Source organism: Pecten maximus, chromosome 1 (genome assembly GCF_902652985.1).
Source record: "Pecten maximus chromosome 1, xPecMax1.1, whole genome shotgun sequence".
Lineage (NCBI taxonomy): Eukaryota > Metazoa > Mollusca > Bivalvia > Pectinida > Pectinidae > Pecten > Pecten maximus.
This window is the reverse complement of record NC_047015.1, coordinates 33,708,474-33,730,320: the sequence shown is the minus strand read 5'-3', so window position 1 is coordinate 33,730,320 and position 21,847 is coordinate 33,708,474. Positions and strand designations below refer to the sequence as shown.

General features: G+C 35.0%; 2 protein-coding genes across 2 annotated transcripts in view; one reads left to right on the top strand and one right to left on the bottom strand.

The window, feature by feature from the left end:
* The window catches only part of LOC117330984 (regulator of G-protein signaling 6-like), a 61,929-nt gene extending 55,158 nt beyond the window's left edge, over positions 1-6,771 (bottom strand). Inside the window, exon 1 of the mRNA XM_033889583.1 lies at positions 6,557-6,771. Within this exon, the coding sequence (XP_033745474.1) occupies positions 6,557-6,625 (69 nt within the window). The 5' untranslated portion in view covers positions 6,626-6,771. The remainder of the gene's footprint in view (positions 1-6,556) is intronic.
* A 2,735-nt stretch (positions 6,772-9,506) lies between these two features.
* On the top strand, positions 9,507-20,783 carry LOC117330974 (THO complex subunit 4-like). The gene is made up of 6 exons (XM_033889573.1): positions 9,507-9,834; positions 12,203-12,352; positions 13,395-13,542; positions 14,784-14,907; positions 18,267-18,396; positions 18,839-20,783. Exons 1-6 carry the CDS (start codon positions 9,601-9,603, stop codon positions 18,851-18,853), a joined length of 801 nt encoding a protein of 266 aa, XP_033745464.1. The 5' UTR covers positions 9,507-9,600; the 3' UTR covers positions 18,854-20,783.
* Positions 20,784-21,847: the final 1,064 nt, after the last annotated feature.

Here is a 21,847-nt window from a genome sequence, read left to right as displayed (position 1 = left end):
AAACAACTTCAAATCAGGATCATAATGTACAAATTCCAAGTTTCAAAGAGATTGGTTGAAAAATGGAGGAGGAGATTAAAATTGCCACAAAATAATCAAATACTGAAATAAACAAAGGACATGCAATTATATAACTTTTGCAATAATCAATGAAACAAAATTCTTTTCTGGGAAAGACAATAACATATCATGATTATAAAGCTTACAAAGTTTTTAAGAAAACAGTTGATAAAATGCAGGAGGAGATCTCCGGACGAAATAATCAATACTGAAAAAACCAGTAGAATCGGAATTCTTTAACCCAACTTCATATCATGATCATAATGTATACCAAGTTCGAAAGAGATCGCTGGAAAAATGGATGAGATTGCTGGAAAAACGAAAATTTACACTGGATGGAAGGGCAGACGGACAGACAATGCCATACCATAATACTCCCTGTCAAATTTGATGGGCGTATAACAATATAAGTTATTTGTAGAAAATTGATGCGAGTATATATACACAGCATACTTTGAGTCCTCAATTTAAAATTGCACCTCCATCCTATAATATGTCAGTTTAAAGTTAATTAAAGTACTAAATTTATATACATATTATTTTCCACATAAAAATGTCTACCGGGTGAGTAACTTTATTCCATCATATATTTGTATTACATTTTTGACAACACAATGTATACCAGTAAGAAATTTTTGTTTGGGATGCAAATGGAAGTATGTCTTTCTAGAATTCATGATTTCCCTATACTTGATAATAATAATACAATGTATTGATACCAGGCATACACTCCATCATATAAATGATCAGTATAACGCCAGGATATTACAGGTACAATTGTACTGAGAGCTTGTCTAATCAATGGATATCCCACACAGCTACATGAAAATAGTGAAACTGACGCCTCATCTTCCTGCAGAGACATAACAAAACCAAAATTCCTGCCCCAATAATCAATGTTATTGTCACGTTTTCTTCCCAAACAACAGGACTTTGTCAAAAGAACAACATCTGGAGGTAGCAGATTATTCCACTCCCACACTCCCATTACTCGGCATTAGAATGGCTGCCAAATTACTTTCAATTACAAACAATAGATACAGTTCTATTGTCTATTACCACTGCATCTCCTTCCGACATTGAACATTAAATTAATTTATTATTAAAGTTCTTGACAAGGCATAGGCACAGAAAGGTCAAATCACAAAACAAAGTCAGCTAAAAATGTCAGAAGTCTACAATTTACTCTCCCTATAAAGTACTTATGATAACTTTCACAAACCATAACTGTAACTATTTTCCGCCATACTTGTATACAGGTGTGTCGTAATTACTATGGCACATCCACACAAAAAATCATCTCCTGTAACCTAAAGACCCTTCTCTTAGTGTCTACATATAATACCCTAAACCATTGTTGGTGCTGTACAGAATTAGGATTGTAAATCTCAGATATTTGTGACAACCTTATATATTTGATCCCATGTAACCATTCCTCATAACCACATTTATCCCAAAATAAGTCCCTGTCCACAGATAAGTCCCTTGTTCATTTTTGCATAATCATCAATTTAAAAAAAATGCCAGCTAAAAAAGTGTTCACAAATGACATATAGCCCTCCCCAAAATTTAACCGATGAACATTCACACTAGGGGAGGGGGCTTATTTGATGATAAATATGGTAACTAGCAGTCTGGGTCCATCAGTCCACACTAGAATAATTTCGTTAAACACACCAAGTGAAGCTCTCATTGTCTCAAAAAATCTTTACTGACTAAGTTACCTGTAAACTTCTTTACTTGAAGAATTAATTAAATTTCCGGAATTTCATGAAGATGTGTTAGAAATTAACTGCCACCAAAAGTCAATATAAATACCTTCTAATTCTCCCTGGTAAAAGAGTTAAACTTTCTTTTTAAATACAAACATAACACTGACATTAAAACCAAGAACATTTCAACTACCGGTAAGTGTTTTTATTGATAACACTTTGGGTTGATAGTTATATAAAAAAGAATTGGTTGATGTCTGACACAATGAGGATTGCAAGTCTCACACCTTATTGAAGTTAGGCTTAGTTTCTTCCTTTTGCAATGCAAGACACTTTACCTCGATTGCTCATTGTTGTTCCCTGAGGTAGCCACCAACTACTATAAGGCAACCCTGCCTTAAAATGGTCTTGGCTGTTCATGGGGTAATACCAGCAATCAAACAAATAACATTAAGATTAACAATAAATTTAAGTCAAAAACTATGCAATAGTAATTTACACTGCAGAGGTTACTGGTATTTTAAAATATTATGTCCTGTTTTTTCTTTTTTTTTTCTTTGTAAATATAAGTACACGGACTAAGTCTTAGTTAATGCAGAATTTAGACAAAGCCACATGCTTTTCCTCTGAAACATTCAAATTTTGAGTACCCACCTTATTACTTAGTAATAGGGGATTCAACAAAATTTTGGAAATGCATGTGCTGGACTTGCCTGAAAAATATCCTTCAAAATTTACTTATCATTAACTCATATATACAATTACTGTTGCAGGGACAGCTGATGTAAACTTTAGGATGTGTACTTGTTGTCTGACACATACATAGGTCGTTGTATGAACCCGCAGTTATAGGAGAACAACAACTGGTACCAGTCACCCCAATCAAACAGGATCTTACCACTTTCCATATCACAAATGTTTGGTACAGTAGTTCATCAACAAAATCAATTTAACTGATGTTCTTCCTATGTGAAATAGCAACTAGTTTTATTATTGCTTAATGTGATTTGATTTTACATGAGCATGCCATACACAGGTAACACTAAAATCTAATTAATACTGCATTCAATTTTACCTCTATTTATTTTCTTGATGAAATATTGCCTAGTACTACTGCAATGTACATATCAAATTTCACCTATATAGTGTTGCAGAACCTTTTTTAACCAAATGATTGAAATGTTATTATAATCACTCTGACATAATCATTTCAGAATAACCTTAAAATCAATTATTCAAGCAGGTGACATGATAGATATTGGTAGATTTAAAAGTAATCATGTTATCCTACAGTGAATGTAAGGCGCAATACCATTACAGCAGATTGGGCCAGGAACTTCAGTTCTAGGACTGATCAATGCCTCCAGACTGGAGATGCTTATAATTACACAGATTCAGAGCAAGAATAAATGCATTATGTTAGGCCTGCAGTATTAACTTTAATCCTGATATCTAGCAAAACAATTATATGTAAAACTGAAAGAAATGGTAAACAGATACATTATGATCATTAGTGATCTATTTGTATGATATGATATCACAATACTCAGGAACTGTTTGAGAACATAAACCAGAGTATACAAGAGTTGCGTCATAGAGGATGTCGCATAACAAAGGGGTTTTATTAGACAGTGTGTCACATTAAGATTTAGTTTTCTATTGTTTAATGTCATATCAACAGGACGGTCACATTAAAGAGACAAGATGAGACAAGATGTCAAAATGTTATAATAACTATAATGGCTGTATTAGACAGGATGTCAGAATATCCAATGGTTTGATTATATTTGTCAGAATACTCTTGTTGTATAAAACAGAATATCAGAATAGCCAGGGATTGTATATACATATTAAGAGAGTTAAAAAAGGTGCCATATATAATAAGTAGGGGTTGTATTATAGACAAGAATGTCAGATTACTCAGGGGTTGGATGGAACATGTAAAAAACTGTAATTAATTTACTTAAGTACTGTAACCCAACCATTCTTCCCGATAATAATGAGGTTATATATAGTATATTATAGTGATACATATTTTAAAATGCTTAAATTTAATTACATCATCAAACTTTAAGATTAGTTTTTTTTCTGGATGGGAGAACCTTCAATTTTAATATATGTCATACTGCAAGAGTGCAGCGAAGATATTACATGAACAGCAACCTCAGAACCATTGGATCTGGAACATGCATTAGTGGTGGTTTTATCTTTTTTATCTGAATATTATCTAATTCCCAAATCTACAAAAGTCTTATCTATACAGAAGAACAGAGTACCCATTACAGATTAAATATTTAGCAAGAAACTCCTTAATGTCAAAATATAGTTCAATGTTGGTGTATCAAGTAAAACACACATCGGATCAGTACTGAAAACTGAGCGACATCCTGTCTTAGCTACCAGTTTTATATATGCATTATAAGATCTCACAAAAATGTTGATTCAGAGCTAATTAGAATTTATAGATTTTCTTTGTACATTTTATAAATATTTATATCTATAATGCCCAATGTACAAATGTATCAGTTATTTATACAGTCATAATGGCTGTAGACAAATTCAAAACAGTTTGAAGCTGTTACGAAAGCAACAGAAAATCCATTACTAAATGAGGTTGGTCCTCCTAAGTCACCAATGTGACGGCACTGAGGTGTGACTTGATATATTAAATATAAGGAAACAGTCATATCTGAATGGGAATGCACAGTTACCATTAGACATGATGGTGTATAGGGACATTAGGAGTGTACAACCAAACAATCTGGATGTTTCCTGGCTGTCAGGACACAACACTTAGGTTCAGTAATACATGTACTACAGACTTGTAAATCCGGAAGGAAATGTTATACACATACGAACTTCCTGTACAGAAATTGTATGAATGTTCATAGTATAATTTTTTAATTCATACGATGTATCAAAACATTTTTAGGCAAATCTTATAAATCATACACAATTATTTAATCACATAGATTGTTGGTTAAATGTTTCAAATTCCTTTATACAAAATCTAGAGTGTGACAAGAAAAGTTTTACATTAGGGTACTTAAAGTACTGAAAAAATATACTGATTTATGTTTACATTTTAGTAAGGCTAACAAGGAATGTCACCATGTCTGATGAATAGATTATGACCCATTTTGTATAAATGTTAGATCTGCATGTATATATACACTTGTACACTTTCATTTTCTGATAGAAATTAAACATCATGGTGATGTCTTGGTAAGATACTACTGGCTGCTTCCTACAAACTCAGCTCGAGAGGATTTCTCTTTAGATCAATTGGTAAAGAGTCAGACTAATAAGCCAGGGGTCCCTGGTTTGATCCCTAACAGAGACAATTATATGAACAAAAATAAAGACATCTGTTTCAGTAATAATGATTATAGTTTAATTAAGAACATACTGAGATCTATTTCTTAGTAACAACCACAAATCAATGCTAGTCCCTGCCCATGGTAAGGTCTAGATAGACTTTGACTCCAGATACAGTGATTCGAATAACTTGTGTTAAAAGATCAGCCTCTAGTAAAAATGTACTATTAATTGGTTAGCCATATATGTCAACTTATTTTATTTGTTAATCATTCTTAGCTGATGTAATGCATTTTAAAATTGATGATTCTGAAAGAATGAATACTAGAAGGGGCTTATTTTTTGGCATGGGTAGGGACTTACTTGCAAATAAATACAGTATATAAGTATAAATAGTATTTCAGCTAGCTTACAAAATTAATAGAAAAATAACAACTTCAACAGATGAATCATTTATAAAATGTCATAGCCCATTGACTGAAACCAAAAATGAATTATAATAGATCATTGAGATACCACACTCTTTGTAATGTATTCAAAGTATTGATCATTCAAATACTAAATTTTCAATTAAATTAAAATCAGCAGGAGGGAAGGTTAAAATAATATGTCTCAACATTAGAATATACTGTAACTTAAAGTAATATACATGATCAATCCTACAGAGCAATGCAGTAATAATTATAATGTTCTAGATCAGAAATTAAAGTTCACCATTTTACCTTTTAATTAGTTTATCAACATACGGTATTAGTTAATTGTATCTGTCCATTGCTATCCTTACAATAACTAGTTGTACTTCATATTAGCATATTCAGTTTTTTAACAATGTCATCTGAGTGAATTCGAAGATAGAATATGCTGTAAAAAGTAGACTCACATCCATGCAATATTATCAAAAGTTTTAAAACCAACTTATTTTATAATCTACCAACTCAGTTTGAACTTTCAGGTTGAAAAGGTAGAATGACGGAATCTTTTTGGGATGAAATAAGTGGTGCAATAGGACTATTGCTTATAGAAACTATTAATGCATCAAAGATGCTAAATTTAGTTCAATATTGATTACATGTACTGCATATAACATGATCTAAAAATAAATTTTGAGAGAAAATTAGGGAGGATAGAACAAAAACGGATAACTGACATGTATGCCATATGCATGAGACCTCCACCATAAAAGAACTGTCTTCCTGATAAACTGACAATACAGCAATATACCGTTCCATATTGTCAAACTGTAGCATTGAATATGATCTGAACCAAAGTCATTAGAAATGGCATTAACAGTTATAAAGCCGAACTTAAGTATACGAGATATATACTGATGTACAAATCTAACGGGTTTTTGAATATGGGGGTTAAATGTACACAAAGCATGCAGTTTACATTAGTATATCGAAGTGTCAAATCTCAATGTCATTGGAGCATATCGTGACATTCGATCAGTCAGCCCGGCAACTCACCTTCGTGAAAACAGCATGTCGTGGTTTAGAATCGTGATCCAAGTCCATGGTCTCTTGACAAATGGTCATTCTTGGGATCAAAATGGTTCCTGTTTCTTGTTTATTTTAAATAAACATGTACAAAGTTATTCCCGTGCATGACTTTTGTGATAGAGAAGCATCTCTTCGTCTGATGCGGAAGTACAGCTGTCTGCTTCTGGTCGCTTACATCAAAGATTAGGTTTATTCTAAATAAAGCCAAATGACGGACAAGTTCAAATCCGGTTTATGGCTCAAAGCAGCAGCAGTCACTCATTACCCAAATGTTAAACGGGTGTCATTCTATTCAGCCAAGATAGCATTTAAATTGACAATTAATACAATCTAATAAGCGTTAGCCGGGTAGCCATATCGGTTATTGAATATAATTATCAAATACTTTACTGCAATGGATGTGTGTTAAATATGTTACAAAAGAATACATTCATAAAATGATGTACTGTTATTTAAATCACATGTACAGTCGTGTGTAAATGTCATAATTAATTTCTTTAGCATTTTAATTTTACAAACGCTGAAGAAGATATATTTCAATCGTTTTACCGTCCTGAAAACTTGATTGTGAGGTGCGGTGTATTAGTGATTGCAGATTTTATAGTTTAAAAAAAAGTTTTATTTTTATTATTATATCTTATTATCATACCCTGGTTGCGTGTATCTGATTAATACTTAGATATTGTTTTCTCACATCCGTTCAGTGTACAAAAATGTGCAAGAAACACTAGGACTCTTATGAGATGACGTTGATCGTATTAGGCCCGGTCTAGATTGTATGGCAAGTTGTCATTTATTCAGGGAGCAATATTGATCCAGTACTTCACCAAATTATAAGAGATATCTTATTCATTATAAGAGATATCTTATACGATATGTAGGATATTTTATATGTTTGTGAAATATCTTGTTTCTTCATAAGATATCTTTAAATATGGTTATAAGATACCTTATTTAAAGTTTATGAAATATCATTATACAGTAGTAGTGTATATTAGACATCTTATATAATCTGATTGATTACTGGATAAACATTGTCCCATGAATAAATGATAACTTGACATAAGATTAGGATAAACGGATTTTTCACTCATCACAGGTACTTGTGGACATGATTATGATGTTTTTAATTAAAATGTCACATTACAGACGAGTAAATTATTATATTACAATCGCATGCTTAATTTGTAAATTTAAAAAATAAAAAATACATCGTACCTTGGCCTTATTAATACTAGATACCTTAGTATTTAAAAGGCCAACGTACGATGTATTTTTTTATTTTATTTTTTACAAATTAAGCATGCGATTGTAATATAATAATTTACTCGTCTGTAATGTGACATTTTAATTAAAAACATCATAATCATGTCCACAAGTACCTGTGATCTGAGATAACGAGGTTTGACTGTTATTATAAGCTCAGACACACGTTAGATGTACATGTACTTAGTGTTTTCCGGGCCACACAGTCTTAGAAATAGAAAAAAAAAGTAACAGATGCAGAAAAGAATCAGTAAGTAATCAAAGTTACATAGAAGGAAATGCTGCTCTCTGAATTTCTTAATAATTAATACATTTGTATATTGGATACACGATTAGAATGAATTAGACAATCGCATTCGTAGGAATAGTATGATTTTGACAAGATCGAGGAGGAATAATGTTAAAAAGGTTTTTTTTTCTTTGAATAGATTATTGTCGATTCTGTGTCAGTACATATTTACAAACAAATATTGTTGTAGAGCCAGATTTCTCTCTTTTTTCGAGTATTTCTTTCCTAGAATATATGCTTGGTCCGTTAATATCTACACAATATCACACCTGAGTATATATGGCTCTCAGTTGTCATGACTAGAATTTCGTCGTCAAAAGAGGATGAAGAGATTAATTGATTCTTGAGTTATGAGCAATACTTTTTCTTGTGGTTTGAATAATAAATAGCGTGGGTTTAATGTCTCTGATATTGGGCCAGAGACCTATATAGTATATAGGTCTCTGATTGGGCCAATCCCGATACCTTTTATTAAGTCTATACAGATCCCCTTGGATAGTCACCTCAACATTAGAAATGGGAGAAACGTATACAAGAAAGACTTCAGATTCAAACTGTCAATAATAACAGCTTTTTTTCTTCTTCTTTTTTGTTTGTTTTTTGTTTTTTTCTTCTTTTTTTGTGTGTGTGTTTATTATTATTGTTGTTTTAATTATTAATTAGATTAATAGAACCAACTCTACTACATTCCACTGACATGTATACATACTTGTTGTTTCCATTCTAATATAATTCAGTAAAAATCAATCCTAATACCATATCAATGCACTTCAATATTGAAAAGTTCGTTATGCTCCGTTTATAGATGTACTTAACAACTCTGCTACCAACATAACAATATAACACAATAATGATATTGAAGCTGAAATTTTTGAAATAGAGTAGCTCCCGTGTGCATTTTCCACTCGCTATATTTTCTTCTGTTTGCAATATATCTTATAAAGTAAACCATTATTATCATTTTGTTATGACCACTAGTGCAACCTCAATTGGGAACTTCAGCAAGTCTAAACGATAAATTATATATTTTTTATCAAGGATTTAATGATTATATAATTTATCATTCTAGAAATTGGTTGAGGTAACTAAAATTGTAGAAAGAATGATCGATATTCAAAATAAACTCATCGATTTTTTTTTTAATATTCACATACATTAATAAACGGACTTTCCGTCCGGATCCGCTCATTTATTAGTTTATTTATGAAATTTTATTCGAATATCATGCAATTAAACTGTCATAAACTATTCATTAGATTTACACATAATTTTATCTTAGATGGACTAGATATAGTTAATGCAGTTTAATCAGCAAAATATCAAATAAAAAAAAATACATTTTCGCGATTGATTTCCCATCATGCCTCGCTCATGCCGCCATTTCCTCAAAACCAAGCCGGGAACACGCGAACACACGAGAATCACTTGTTTGATCGATTTCTGACAGTCATAAAAGATGGGTGATAAGATTGATATGAGTTTAGATGATATCATCAAGTCTACCAAGGGTTCGAAAAGAGGTGGAGGTCGTGGAGCGCGGAGAGGAGGTGGCCGAACGTCAAATCGAGGGGGTAACCGGGGTGGACGACGCCAAAGTGGAGGAGGTCGTGGTAGTGGTGGAGGAGGTGTCTTCAGGGGTGGTGTACAACGCAGGGGGCGAGCAGGAGGCAATAGAAACAACTATTCAAGAGTAATTCCAATGATTTGTTAATCTTTTCAATATATATATTTATTATTGTTAAATGCATTCAAGATGTTTGATTGCCTTGCAAAACTTGCTTTGTTTTGATTTTTATTTCATTTGAATTTCTAGAGCGTCGAGTTGGTTACTACGTTGTTTTGACTGGAATACTCTACAAGTCCACATTTTGGGAAATATTATTATGTGTTTGTTTATGACCAGGATCAAATACTTTCAGTAAAAAGAAGGCATGAACAGCAACGTTAATTAGTTCAGTTCTATATAAGATTATACGACTTTGAATTACCTGTCCTAACTATACTGTTTGGAAAATATATTTATACCGTATGTGTATAATTCGCATCCATGAAGTAATCTAGATATTCATATATCAAATAGTTGATTTAACGCTATAATCATGTTGGGGTACATACCGACCATCACTGTTCCATTGAAACATTCTATATTTTAAGGAATGAAGATGTAGTGGTGATGTTAGTTGCAGGGTATTTCTGATAAGGCAATTTGGTGCTGTAGATTGTGAGTTTGAGGCTCGGTTGAGGGCATGACTCATAAATTGTCTTCCTTCGTCTTTTGTATTGCTATATGTCATGTTACATAATGAACTAATAATCTATGTAAAATCATAGGTGTTTCAGAGCCCGATCTCAGCAGGGTGCCAGGGCTGAATGACTGAATGAAGCAATAATATCCTGTTCTTAATTTTGGCCCTGATTTTGTGTGTATGTTGTGATCCACTCCCTGGTAGCAATATATGCAAATTTGGGAAGGCAATGTCGGTCTGTCAGTATATATATATAATTGCTCTACATAATATAAGTAACTGTTACAATGGATAGTAGGCACAGTCTTCCACAGTTATCGGTTGAGGCACCATGCCCTGTGGATCAAGGGAGGTAATGTTTACTAAACACCTCATGTAACTGCCAGTGGCGTAGACAACATGCATGATCATCAGTTGGTAGTTTATCATGATCATTACATTAAGACCAACAAATGATAAGCAAAGCCAAAAGTTTTGTCTGTCATAATTGTTTTACTTGCATAAACAACTGTATGCTAATCTCACAGGCAACTGGCATACACATAGCCACCATTTTCTTTGGACTGCCAATATTGGGAAGCAGCAAAGTGTTGACGATTTCACAAGCTTTAATGGGGATCTGGGTATGCGTCTCCAAGCAGAGCACAAACTAAAATGTCAACACTTCCTAAGATACAATGACTGGAATGTAGTGTAATAATTAGAGCTGAAACTAATGTTTGTGAATGAATACCAATTCCCCAAATATTCATATATTGGAACCATATTCGGTACAATATTTACTTCCCTTTAGTTCTTTGATCTGAAAAATGGACAAACTTTCCAGTTGAGTTTGGATTTCCAGCTAAATTCCAATAGATTTAAAGCAGAATGTAAGCTATGTTTGGTAGTTTTAACGTACAAAGCTACTTCATCCAACAAAGTAAATCATCTCCGGGCCAAATTCATTGAAAACGTGTTCAAACTTCAAAATCCAGCAATCAGTTTAACATAAAAATACATGTATATTGCAAAAATTTTTGACATGAATAAGTTCCAAAACACATGAATGATAAGATATAAACAATTTTCTGACAGGTCATCGTAAATAAGGTGCAATGCTGCCATCTTTGATATCCATACTGTGTACTGTCAACCATGTGGTGCGCCATACTGTAATGTACATCAGTGTCAATAAAACGCTTTTAAACAATAGTGACATTCCTGGTTACAAGTGCTCAACTGACACAGAAAAAATAACCATGTGGACAGTTCGCAGTTGTTTCATTTCATGCTATTTTGCCAGTACATTGTTTATGAATGTAGAGCATTAACATACAGACCAATGGAGTGAACATTAATTTTTTATTATTTATTGGTCTTATTAAGCAAATATTCCTTCTCTTGACATTGAGAATATGACAGACACAAGCACGTCAATTGTCAATTTTAGATATCACTTGGACAATTTTTAAATTGCACTGGCAGCTTTTTAAAAAAAATCAGTTACATACTTCAATAATTTTATTTTCAAAACTGATTTAAAAAACCCCATGGAGTAAGGTCTAATATTTTATGCTAAGAGCTAGAATGAACCAGAAAGCAGTTAATGGCAGTTAGAATTCAGATATTTTTTTCCAACATTTGGGTTGGAGGACATTCTCCTAGATACCTCTTTTCATCTTTGGCTGGATGCATAAGACAGTCTGATCTGCCTCATTTCATAACCTGGCAGCCCAGTAGTCTTGACAAGGTGATGAAGATAGTATCAACTGTATGGTGAACAAATTTTAATGGTTATTATTTTCTAAACATGTTTTTTTTTTCTTTCAGCCAAAGGAACTGCCAGATGTGTGGCAGCATGACATGTATGATGGTGCACCGACTTTTAAGAGAACGCTGGGAGGTACTGGTGCCCAAGGGTCACAAGGAAAACTACACATATCAAATCTCGACTTTGGAGTAAATGATTCTGATATACAGGTAAAGCTCTGTTTCATTGAAAACATTTTCTGCATATAGGTCTTTGTAGCCTGTTACCACTAGTAAATTGTTTTGTTATCAAAATTGAATTACTGTAAATATGTGTGTATAGTGGGCACTTATACGAACATCATAGACCCCAATTGGCAAGCTGACTAGGCCTAAAGCAGTGTAATGTTAACAACCTGTCAATCCAATGTGTAAAATCTTACCAGTAATTCCCATTAAATGTTTTAATGTTATAGCTTTGATAAGTTAAAGATTTCTATCTTCATAGTCATATGTTAAAGTTTTTTTTTTCCTCTGAAAATGAACCTCAAACATGTACCTGCGCACTACATGTGCAAATTTGCTGTATCTGTTGTTGTTATTTTATCTTTTTATTTTGATATCCATTTGTTTGTCATATATTTAAATGAAATGCAAAATCAACCTTTCCTTACTTTAACGAATGAACAACCTCTGACATATATACAAACATTGAAGAGACTGCCAATAACAGAATGTTTTTGCATCATTCATCCTGATGACAATATATCATGGAACAAGGCCTGTCCTTAAATGACCCTGGCTGTTAATAGGATGTTTAAAAAAAAACTAACCAAATCATGGAAGAGAATATATCTCTTTTGAAGACATAGTGTAAATGGCATAACCTTGATTAAATCAGTATCGTCAACTGACAGTGTGACTGATAAAAACCAAATGTCCTGTATATGCAAGAACTAAAAATTTAGAGTCTTAGAATCTTGTGTTCTATTAAATAACACTCGTGCCAATGGGTTTTATAAGAATAAAAATGGTATACATATTTTCAAATGGGAAATGGGTTTAGTCATTATTTATCCAAACCTGCTTCTGGTTTCATACTAACATAATGAACTTTATTGAGCCAAACCCTCTTAGTTACAGCATTGACTTTTATATATTACCTTCTTCTAATATAATATGAATGTATTTTTAATGATTTCAAATAAGTGCACATTAAACTAATTCTGATGTGATTGTTATTTACTTGACTATGGTTTCTTCATTCATGTAGGAATTATTTGCCGAGTTCGGCAATCTGAAGAAAGCAGCTGTACATTATGACAGATCGGGCCGGTCCCTTGGTACAGCAGAGGTTATTTTTGAGAGAAGAGCAGATGCAGCCAAAGCCATGAAACAATACAACAATGTGCCCTTAGATGGTAAATATTCATTCAGGTTCATACCTCCTTTTGTAGAGCTTTTTTAGTTATGCTACCACAAAAAGTACATTTGTATAAGATAATCACACAGTCATTTTGTATAGTACAAAAATGTAAAGCGACATAAAGAGAAGCATATATTAGTCAGGAGTGGAATTATATAAAAAAAAAAATGGGTGCTGGCCTAGGCCAGTTCAAGTCTGAATTCACTGGTCCAGTTGCAAGTGCACTGGTCTAAATGTTACAAGCTTTGTAAATTGAAAAGCAAAATTATCATATGAAAAGCAAATTATCAATGTACATGTATGTGGTATTTTCAGCATGTCTGCAATAACTTATAAGCTTTTATCCAGCTCAAAAATAGTGGGATTATAGCTTTAGTTTTGATAATTGAATACCACATGATTTATACCCCATGTTTATCTTCACTGATTAGCATTTAAATCTGTCTTGATGTATCGTCTCTGAGATATGAATTTGTATGTTTTCTTGTAGTAATTATGATTCACGTTTCCAAAATTGGCATATTCAATGCCATTTCATTTAATAGGCGTTTTCCTGTGTAATCAGAATATTTTTTAATAACACAGGACACAAAATGACACGTTTTTCAGACAAGTGTTGTCATATAATACATGTACTCATATATTGGTGTGTGTTAAGTATATCTGTTTGGACAACAATACAAATTATGATGCATTTCAGACCGATGTGCAAATTACAACAATGCATGGCAAAATATGATGTCAATTTTTTTTTTAAACCTTTCCATGACTGTCAGTACATATATGTGGGGGCGGCCATGTTTTTAAAAGATATACTATCACATTCATGATTGGATCAACTGGTATAACATTAATCAGACAGTGAAGTGTTTTTATTCACATTGGACATGAACCTGATCTATGGCAAATTGGTGTCGTAATGATCAAGACCTGAGCAATCTATTTACCAATTGAGCTAAATTTGAGACTTTATTTTTCTCTTAATAATAGGGCCACAAATCTACTGGCCAGGCAGGAGATTTTGTTAAAAAAACTTAATGGTCTACCAGAAAGACTACTGGCCACGGCCCAAGGGAAAATTCCACCCCTATAAGTGTCTGTGTTATGTAGAATTGAGACAGGAGAGAGCCAGGGCAAGTTATTTATCTTCTTGATGAAACAGTGTTTTTTGTTGTTTTTAATTTGACCTGTTTTCCTTATAGTTGCATTAAAGTTTAAAAAAACAATTTTTTGCAGGGCGGCAGATGAGTATCCAGTTAATAGGAGCATCGGAAGCAAGCGCAGTGCCCATGGCCAACAGAATCAATATGAGTCAAAGGACTGGTGGAGGAGGTGCTCAGAGGAGCAGAGGAAGTGGCAGGTAAGATATTATCACCCAGGAAATGTGTCAGAGGAGTAGAAGGGGTAGGGGGTAAGGTATAATCAGCCAGGAAATGTGTCAGAGGAGTAGAGGGGGTGGGGGTAAGGTATAATCACCCAGGAAATGTGTCTGAGGAGTAGAGGGGGTGGGGGTAAGGTATAATCACCCAGGAAATGTGTCAGAGGAGTAGAGGGGGTGGGGGTAAGGTATAATCAGCCAGGAAATGTGTCAGAGGAGTAGAGGGGGTGGGGGGTAAGGTATAATCAGCCAGGAAATGTGTCAGAGGAGTAGAGGGGGTGGGGGTAAGGTATAATCACCCAGGAAATGTGTCTGAGGAGTAGAGGGGGTGGGGGTAAGGTATAATCAGCCAGGAAATGTGTCAGAGGAGTAGAGGGGGTGGCAGGTAAGGTATACTCAGCCAGGAAATGTGTCAGAGGAGTAGAGGGGGTGGGGGTAAGGTATAATCACCCAGGAAATGTGTCAGAGGAGTAGATGGGGTGGGGGTAAGGTATAATCACCCAGGAAATGTGTCTGAGGAGTAGAGGGGGTGGGGGTAAGGTATAATCACCCAGGAAATGTGTCAGAGGAGTAGAGGGGGTGGGGGTAAGGTATAATCACCCAGGAAATGTGTCTGAGGAGTAGAGGGGGTGGGGGTAAGGTATAATCACCCAGGAAATGTGTCTGAGGAGTAGAGGGGGTGGCAGATAAGGTATAATCAGCCAGGAAATGTGTCAGAGGAGTAGAGGGGGTGGCAGGTAAGGTATAATCAGCCAGGAAATGTGTCAGAGGAGTAGAGGGGGTGGGGGTAAGGTATAATCACCCAGGAAATGTGTCAGAGGAGTAGATGGGGTGGGGGTAAGGTATAATCACCCAGGAAATGTGTCTGAGGAGTAGAGGGGGTGACAGGTAAGGTATAATCACCCAGGAAATGTGTCAGAGGAGTAGAGGGGGTGGGGGTAAGGTATAATCACCCAGGAAATGTGTCTGAGGAGTAGAGGGGGTGGGGGTAAGGTATAATCACCCAGGAAATGTGTCTGAGGAGTAGAGGGGGTGGGGGTAAGGTATAATCAGCCAGGAAATGTGTCTGAGGAGTAGAGGGGGTGACAGGTAAGGTGTTATCACCCAGGAAATGTGTCAGAGGAGTAGAGGGGGTGGGGGTAATGTATAATCACCCAGGAAATGTGTCAGAGGAGTAGAGGGGGTGGGGGTAAGGTATAATCAGCCAGGAAATGTGTCAGAGGAGTAGAGGGGTAGGGGGTAAGGTATAATCACCCAGGAAATGTGTCAGAGGAGTAGAGGGGGTGGGGGTAAGGTATAATCACCCAGGAAATGTGTCAGAGGAGTAGAGGGGGTGGGGGTAATGTATAATCACCCAGGAAATGTGTCAGAGGAGTAGAGGGGGTGGGGGTAAGGTATAATCACCCAGGAAATGTGTCTGAGGAGTAGAGGGGGTGGGGGTAAGATATAATCACCCAGGAAATGTGTCAGAGGAGCAGAGGGGTGGGGGTAAGGTATAATCACCCAGGAAATGTGTCAGAGGAGTAGAAGGGGTGGGGGTAAGGTATAATCACCCAGGAAATGTGTCAGAGGAGTAGAGGGGTGGCAGGTAAGGTATAATCACCCAGGAAATGTGTCAGAGGAGCAGAGGGGTGGCAGGTAAGGTATAATCACCCAGGAAATGTGTCAGAGGAGTAGAGGGGTGGCAGGTAAGGTATAATCACCCAGGAAATGTGTCAGAGGAGTAGAGGGGTGGCAGGTAAGGTATAATCACCCAGGAAATGTGTCTGAGGAGTAGAGGGGGGTGGGGGTAAGGTATAATCACCCAGGAAATGTGTCAGAGGAGTAGAGGGGGTGGCAGGTAAGGTGTAATCACCCAGGAAATGTGTCAGAGGAGTAGAGGGGGTGGCAGGTAAGGTGTTATCACCCAGGAAATGTGTCTGAGGGGAGGGAGTAAGGAATTATCGTCCAGGAAATGTGTCAGAGGAGTAGAGGGGGTGGGGGTAATGTATAATCAGCCAGGAAATGTGTCAGAGGAGTAGAGGGGGTGGGGGGTAAGGTATAATCACCCAGGAAATGTGTCTGAGGAGTAGAGGGGGTGGCAGGTAAGGTGTTATCACCCAGGAAATGTGTCTGAGGGGAGGGAGTAAGGAATTATCGTCCAGGAAATGTGTCAGAGGAGTAGTGGGGGTGGGGGTAAGGTATAATCACCCAGGAAATGTGTCTGAGGAGTAGAGGGGGTGAGGGTAAGGTATAATCACCCAGGAAATGTGTCTTGAGGAGTAGAGGGATGGCAAGTAAGTTATGATACAATCACTTGGAAAGTATGTCAGAGGAGTATAGAGGATGGCAGAAAAAAAGGGTTTGTCAGTCTTTCACCGGGAAACAAAATAGATGACATCTATGTAAAAACATCATGTGAGAACAATTAAATAGAAATGAAATCCATTTTGTGTCATGTTACTATACAGATAAATGTGATGTTATATATATATAATTACTTTTGTCCGTTGTGCGTCTGTAACAATTTACATTTTTCGACTTTCCCAAACCACTAAACCAAATTCAATGAAATTTGGCAGGAAGCTTCTATGGCTTAAAGTCAACCAAAATTGTGAAATAGATGGTTCCCTACCCCCAGGGGCCTGAGGGGCGAGGCCAAAAAGGGTCAAATTGACTGAAACTTCAAAAATCTTCTTTACTCTCAGATATGGTGGAATCAAACACTCTTCATAGATGGAAGGGTCTTAATTATAAGGTGCTTTACCAAAATTGTGAATTTCATGACCATGGGGTCTCAAGTTTGTCTCAGGGGAGGGGGTAAACTTTACTGTAGTTTATATAGGAACATAAGTTTTAACATTTTTGACTATTATCTGTTGCATTTCTATTGGAATTCATTCTAATTTTGTTAACATTATCAGCATGGGATGCACATGTTGGCCCTGACTGACCCCTCGGACCGATGGGTGGGGGGGGGCAAAAAGTGTCAATTAAATTAACTGAAATATTTCGAAATTCAGGTGACCTTCAAAGCCCATGGACCTCTTGTCTAATTCCTAATGCGATAGGAAGTCAGACATGTATGATGCTTGATGATATGCCAAGTTGTTCCATTGAAACCTATAACTCTCATTCAGATTGTGTCTTGAACCCAGATTTCACCTAGATCTTTATGGCAGGTGATGTCGATGAAGCAGAAGATGCTTTCTGTTCCGGAGCACCAGGTTTTATTCTCCTTGTAATTTTTCATGAGTCTCCACGAAAATCTATATTTTTGTTTATAATTTGCCTTCATTTAATCCATTTTGAGTTTGTATTACGGTTTTGTTATTGTGTTGGTATTATTTGTTGTGTTGTAGATCTTTTGGTGGTGGACGTGGAAGGGGAGGTAACCGAGGAGGAAGAGGTGGACGAGGAGGTGGTCGGGAGAACAAGAAGACACCAACAGCTGCAGAACTTGATGCTGAACTTGATGCTTACAACTCAAAGGTTTGTCAATCATTACTGATGTTTTCAAACAGCTAGAGTACAGCGGATAATTGGCCTAGTAGAATTAATTAATTTTAACGTTGCAAGATTGAAGAGACAAATTAAAGCTGTCCATGTGCAAAGAACTTTTAAAGGACTATCAAAGTTTTTATTTCTAAGTTGATAACACTCCATGACATATTTTAATGATTGAATAATATAAAGAATATCTTTGCTTCTGTTGAAGTCAAGACCCTACTTTTATATTTTAATGCATGCAAAATTATGTAATAAAATAAATATCTGCTATGACCTTTTATTTGATCTTGATGGGGTGAAATTTTGTTTGTTTCAAGTTTATCATATTCTCAGGGATGTTAAGATTTTTTTTTCAAAACATTCATTCAGATGAATAAAAGATTTGATCCATGTACTGATCTGTGTACTTGTTTCTCTATTTCAGATGGAAACAGATTGAATGCACGTCCAAAGTGACATGGGGTAATGAGTCTTATGCAAGTTCTAAGACAAGGACAAGAAAAGCATATACATTATGGTAGCATTCATAATTGAAGAATATGTAAATCAACATCTGACTGTTTGAATAAAAGGACAAGGCCGCCTCTTGAAACCAGGACTGGTTATTACAATTCATACAGATCAAAGACTTCATGTGTATCATTTCGTCCTGATGGATCCCCCAATATGTAGACTCCACAAATTGTATTTTTCTAAAATGCCAGAATCTACAGGATGGGAATGAATTGAATGCTCCTGCCTCATACATTTTACAGATTTTAGAGGAATGATTGGGGAGTGGATCAGTGTTAGAATGGATCGTGTAGATGTGTGCAAGTTGTGTATGTATGCTGTTTGTTATTTTATGTAGTGTTTATTTCGTTTCTCATTGTAACAGTGTCATAGTATCTGCAGAGTATCATTTATCACAGTGAAAATAATATTTTTATCATTCTCATTGGCACATATTTATACATGTGATTAAATGATTTGAACAGTTGTTCTGAGTTGAGTGATGCATTTACAACCACTGGATGCTGGATATGTAAGCCAACGGCAACCATTGTTGTAATAAATTACAACAGATTTAATAGCATAATAGAAAAGTTGAATTTGAGGCTATACCAGATTACACCAGACCAGACAGTCATTTATAGGATCTTTTATGACTCTCCTGTTTTAATTTCTGTTTCAGTATTAATTCATAAAAATATATTTCTCAGCAATTAAATTTTTTTTTTTTTTTTTTTTTTTTGTGTGGAAGAGCAAGTGCAACAAGTTTATGTAAATAGTGTTGGTATGTTTCCTAGAACCGGATCATAGATAATATATATTTTTTTCAAAATTGAAAAACATGACTTGAAACTATGTTAATTGACAAAGTTTTTATCGGTTCTAAAAATCATGTTTTCTGTATCGCTGATTATGAGTCTCGGTTTTGATTACCATTCAAGGTTTTATATTAGTTTTAAACAAAGATATAAAGAATTTGTCTGCTATCCTTTCCTCTACTGCTGTTTTACCTGTTTTTAAAAATGGCCAGTTTCCACAATAGTAAGCACTCATCTGTGTACCTGAATGTCAATTGAATCGGTTGAACTAATATAGAGTTCTGACTGAAACCAATTTGGGACATCATGGTTTATCACAACATTGAAACCAGTTTCGGACATCATGGTTTATCACAATACAGTCTGAACAGCATTGTCTGTTCCATTATCATAAATATTAATTTGAAATTGTGTATATGTACATTTTTAAAAGTGCCAGATATACAAGAGACGAGTTGGAGATGAAACCTTGCCATTGTTGAGAACATTTATTCTGACATGATGGTTTAAAAAAAATGTGACATTTGATAGTTTTTATTTGGCAGTTTTCTTGTTTTCTAGTCCTTTGGCAAGGTGTTTGTAGGAATTTGATGTTGTCGTGATCTCTTTCTATGCTGGACTCTGTTCCTTTTTTTATCTGTGTCTAAATCTATAAAAAAAAAAAAAACATTGGATGTTTTCAGTGACTGTCCATTGGTTGTCATTTTGGACAGATAGATGTAGTTAACTACCTACTGATGACTTCAATTGTCAATTAACTAAGTTGTATTAAAATGATATTCAAAATATTAGTTTGCTCATTATGTTAAGTAAAATCACTGAATTAGTTTTGCTTATTAAAGATCATACTTGGTACTTATAATTAACTAAATATCAAATTTGTGTAAATGTGTTTTAAGCAAGATGTCCAGTCTAGGCAGTTGTCCATTATTGACAGAGTCCAAGCTATACAAAGATACTGCAACAACTGTTGGTAAATTTGCTTATGTATCATACTGAAGTGTCAAATGTTCGTAGAAATATCAAATGAAGTTGAAAAATACAAAATAGTTATCTCAACATTCTGTGTTTCATTTTCAATGCTGTTAAGTGTTTCTGGTGTTGTATTTTTCTGTGATTGGTAAAGGTATAATATTATTCATTAATTCATTGAGCAGTCCTTTCATCTTTAATATACTACATGGCATCTCTTCAAGCATATCAATATGATTAAGGTGGTACAAAGGAGAGCAACAAAACAGATACAAACTGTACCTGGATATCAAGATTTATCATAACAAGATCAACTGCAGAAACTCCAATTAGAAACTCTGGGCTTCAGAAGAGTACAAAGGGACATTATCAAGATGTTTAAAGTAACGAGCAATATTGACAATAACTCCACCAAGATGTTTAAAGTGACAAGCAATATTGACAATAACTCCACCAAGATGTTTAAAGTGACGAGCAATATTGACAATAACTCCACCAAGATGTTTAAAGTGACGAGCAATATTGACAATAACTCCACCAAGATGTTTATAAAGTGACGAGCAATATTGACAAAAACTCCAATTGGAAACTGGGAGCTACAGAAGAGTACAAGGGACATTATCAAGATGTTTAAAGTAACGAGCAATATTGACAATAACTATATAATGCAACAGATTTTACTTTTAATGAAAGTATTTCCACAGCATTCAATAAAAGATATTCGAAAGAAATTTTTTGTCTTGCAAATTGTATAAATACCAAATGTAAACACTTTTTACAATAGACAGGATATTGATAAGCACTGGAAGAATCAGACCTCCTATATAATAATATAGATCTGAGATAATGATCAAAATAATGTTACTTTCATCTATTATTAAATATTTCAATGTTATAATTTTCAGCCTGGTGAAGAGGATATTTATAGATTCTGTATCTAAATTTAGCTATGATGTCTTCTCATTTTGATCATAGCTATTTACATGCCAAGGACTATCAAATCTCACACACAAAGCCTGTAAGAAGTTGATGTATGGAAGCCAGACACTTTATAATACAAGAACATGTCCCACTTTGATTCTGAAAACAAACCCATTACCACTCTTGCACTAGAAGTCCCCCTGCAGTTGGTTATAGTCATAGTGGTCTGT

Coding starts and splice junctions, on each gene's coding strand:
- LOC117330974 (XM_033889573.1), top strand. CDS start 9,601: ATGGGTGATAAGATTGATATGAGTTTAGATGATATCATCAAGTCTACC. Junction 9,835..12,202: donor ATAGAAACAACTATTCAAGA/GTAATTCCAATG, acceptor TTTTTCTTTCAG/CCAAAGGAACTGCCAGATGT. Junction 14,908..18,266: donor AGGAGCAGAGGAAGTGGCAG/GTAAGATATTAT, acceptor GTTGTGTTGTAG/ATCTTTTGGTGGTGGACGTG.